Source organism: Arachis ipaensis, chromosome B05, assembly GCF_000816755.2.
Source record: "Arachis ipaensis cultivar K30076 chromosome B05, Araip1.1, whole genome shotgun sequence".
Taxonomy (NCBI): Eukaryota; Viridiplantae; Streptophyta; class Magnoliopsida; order Fabales; family Fabaceae; genus Arachis; species Arachis ipaensis.
The window spans coordinates 17,298,246-17,301,705 of NC_029789.2; the positions used below are offsets into that span (position 1 = coordinate 17,298,246).

The following is a 3,460-nucleotide window of genomic DNA, read 5'->3' on the forward strand; positions in this document are numbered from 1 at the left end:
CCCGCCACACTACGGGTCGGGTACCTGCGAGTTTGGGTACTACTGCCACCCCTGATTGAATTTTGTAAGTTAAATTCTTATTGTAATTGATGATTTAAGGTTCAATTGCAATCATTTTTAAATTCAAATGAGTCGTACCTGCTTGGGCTTTTGTTTTTTATTTGTTTATCAGTGTGCTATAAAATTTTATGATATTAACATCTTTTTCTTTTTTGATTTAGGTAGTTTGCTTCCCGATGAAGGAGTGAAAGCGATAACTCTCACCATAATTGCGAATTTGTACCAAAACAATGGTAGGTCTCTCTGAATTTATCGATATGCCATTTTCCGATTGCTTGAATTACATTGACCTTCATGACGCATTGGTTTTTGATGAGCTCAATTTCAATAGAGATGAGTTGTCAGCTATGTCCATTGATTAGTTAACCAATTAATCAGGACCAGAAGGCTTTTATGGGTATGATGGAACTGGAAAGACTTTTCTTTGGAACTCGTTATCCGCTTCAATTAGAGCGAAGGGTCAGATTGTTCTCAATGTTGTATCTAGCAGTATTGTGGCATTGTTGTTACCCAATGGACGAACTGCTCACTCACGATTCAAAGTTTCACTAAGTGTTAACCAATATTTAATCTGTACTATAAAACAAGGTTCACCTTTGGCATGTCTTATTTCTTCTGCAAAATTAATTATATGGGATGAAGCATCTATGTTAAAGTAAATTTTGCTATGAAGCATTAGACAAGTGCTTAAGGGATGTTCTTCGTTTTAATCATGGCTTTAAGCCTGATGCTCTGTTCGATGGCAAAGTTGTTTTTCTTGGCGGTGACTCCTGCCAACCTGTGATTCCACATGGTTCTCGGGAGGATGTTATATATGCATGTGTTAATTCTTCATATTTGTGGCATTCTTGCCATGTTTTACAATTAAGGGAAAACATGAGGCACTGTGGCGGAACTTTAAACCTTTGCAATCGAAAGTTACAGAAATTTGCTAAATTGTTGCTTCAGTTATCAGACAATTTACTCTTAATAATAAGTCACATGCATTGCAAGATCTGGTGTTGTTCGTTTATCCTGATACATTGCTCAACATTTCTAATGTTGATTATTTTAAAGATAGGAATATTTTAGCACCCACTCTTAATGTTGTGATGGAAGTTAACAATTATATTATGTCATTATTCCCTTGTAATGAAAAGATTTATCTAAGTTCTGACTCAATCTTTGATGAAGATAATAACATGGAATCTGAATTATACACAATGAGCATAGAGATCTTGAATGTCCTAAATTATTTTGGTATTTCACAACATAAATTAAATTTTATGATTAGTGTTTCAATCATGCTTCTGTGTAACATTGATCAGGACAAAATTGCAAGTTAAGCGACTTGATGATTATGTTATTGAATGCGTGATATTAACTTGCCGTAATATTAGTCATGTTGTATTTATTCCAATAATGAACATAGTTCCTAATAATAAAACATTGCCAATTAGATTTACAAGGAGACAATTTCCAGTTGTATTATGTTTTGCCATGACGATAAACAAATTACAAGGATAAACATTATCAACTGTTAGTGTTTATCTTTTTAGACCCATGTTTATGCATAGTCAGTTATATATTGCGCTGTCCAGAATAAATAATACTTTAGGTCTCAAGGTCTTGATCATGGATAACAATGAGTGTCAAATCACATAATTACCGTTGTTTATAGGGAGATATTTGACAACCTACTTCCTGATTTTATTCATTAAGAAAATGCTTTGTTGTTATATTAGTGTTATAGCTTTTATTTCGTTTTTCCTTTACTATTTCTCCAAGTATATATTTATTGATTGTAACAATGCTTTTGCTAATGTTAATTAGATAAAAAACCTTATTAATCGGATTTTAATATTTTATGGATGTCTCTCTATTTTCTAGTGTGTTTCTTAATTGTGTTGGGTGATGTCAGCTACTCGGTTTTTTTTTTGTGTACTGTCAGCTACTCGTTTTTGGACATACTGAGAACTACGAGAATGATTGGGCCGATCCACTAAGAATTGGAACCCAAAAATAGGGAACAAGACGGTGGTGAAAAAAGGAGCAGAGGGTTTAGCCCACCTCGGTCTCCGTGAGTGGCGTGCAAACTGTGAAGCGCAGAGTCGTAACCCTAAAGTCTGAGCCACTCAGTGGCACACCCTCCTTCCTTTTTCCCGCAAAATATCCCAATCTTTTTTCTTCTCTTCTCTTCTGTCTTCTCCCTCCATCGAACCTCTCATTTCTTTTCGTCACTGTAAAATCCTCCAAGCATAACCACTCTCTCTCCCAAACACCGCAGCTCAATGGCGGAGGAAGAAGTTGTTGCACCTTCTGCCAGCCCTCTTCCCTCCGATTGCAAACGCAAGTTCGAAGATCTCGATTCTGAGCCTACCGAATCTAATCCCAAATCCAACCCTGACGATAACAACGCCGATGCCGCGGTTTCCGACGAAGGCGACAACAAGCGCCCTCGCCTTGACGACGACCTAGGTACTTTATTCCTCTCTTTATCTCGCGCCTCACACATTTTTCATACAGTGATGCCAACTTTGACTCTGAATCTGTATAATTGATGATGTAATTATCATTTCAACTAAATTATTGATTTTGTTAATGATGTGGCGAAGAACATGTTTCTGTGTCTTTTTAACAGCTAGTGCAAATGCAAATGGGCATCAGGAGGAGCAGTCTCACAAGCCTGCCGAAGAAACAGTGGAAAGAGTTGATTTAGAGAGTGCTGTTACAGAGGATGGTGAACCTGCTGAGCCCAAGAATGATTCAGAGACGACTGCAAATGAACAAGGTTCTGGTGAAGTTGCCGAGCCAGCTGAGTCCCGGGATGAGCCAGCTGAGGGCCAGGAGGTGCCTGCTGAGGATGCACATGAAAAGGCAGAGGGACCTCCTAAAGAAACTGAAGAACCGGCTAAGGACTCAGCCGAGCAAGACGCTACCGCTGGGGATAAGGAACCGGATTCAGTTGACAATGCTTCAGAGAATGTGGAGATTCCCTCTGATAAGGTGCGGATTATAAAGCTGCTTTATATTGCGAGGCTAGTAAGACATGTTGTGGAGAAAAACATTGTAATTGCTTTTACCTATCTGTATTTCACTCTAAAGGGCATCGTTTTCTTTGTTTGGTTTTTGTTTTACTTGCTTTTAGCAAGATGCTTCTCCTGGTCGAAATCAACTTACATCTGCCACTGAGACCACAACCCGGAGAATTGATGTTCCTAACAATAAGGTATTCCAATTCATGTAGATAGATGCGTACATTTGGCTCATTTACATAATTGGTATTTTATGTTTTATGTCCAAATCCAGTTTGGCTATCCTTTTTGCATTCTGGCATTGAGTCTGAGGCTTTTCGATTGTTAAGTTTTAGGTCATTTACCATAATGATGAGTGATCACAATTCACAACCTTCTTTACGTAT

The 3,460-nt window shown here is 37.9% G+C and overlaps 2 protein-coding genes across 3 annotated transcripts in view; both read left to right on the forward strand.

Moving 5' to 3' along the window:
• Nucleotides 1-1,566, forward strand: part of LOC110271940 — a 2,707-nt gene extending 1,141 nt beyond the window's left edge. The window contains exons 2-5 of the mRNA XM_021123641.1: nt 222-293; nt 439-633; nt 734-1,058; nt 1,368-1,566. Of these exons, the coding sequence (XP_020979300.1) occupies nt 222-293; nt 439-633; nt 734-1,058; nt 1,368-1,566 (791 nt within the window). The remainder of the gene's footprint in view (nt 1-221; nt 294-438; nt 634-733; nt 1,059-1,367) is intronic.
• LOC107643158 (far upstream element-binding protein 2) overlaps nt 2,109-3,460 on the forward strand; it is a 6,229-nt gene continuing 4,877 nt past the window's right edge. Inside the window, exons 1-3 of one of the 2 annotated variants that reach the window (XM_016346732.2) lie at nt 2,109-2,517; nt 2,681-3,045; nt 3,188-3,268. In XM_016346732.2, coding sequence (XP_016202218.1) covers nt 2,331-2,517; nt 2,681-3,045; nt 3,188-3,268 — 633 coding nt within the window. In that variant the 5' untranslated portion in view covers nt 2,109-2,330. The remainder of the gene's footprint in view (nt 2,518-2,680; nt 3,046-3,187; nt 3,269-3,460) is intronic. The other variant, XM_016346734.2, reaches the window with a different exon arrangement.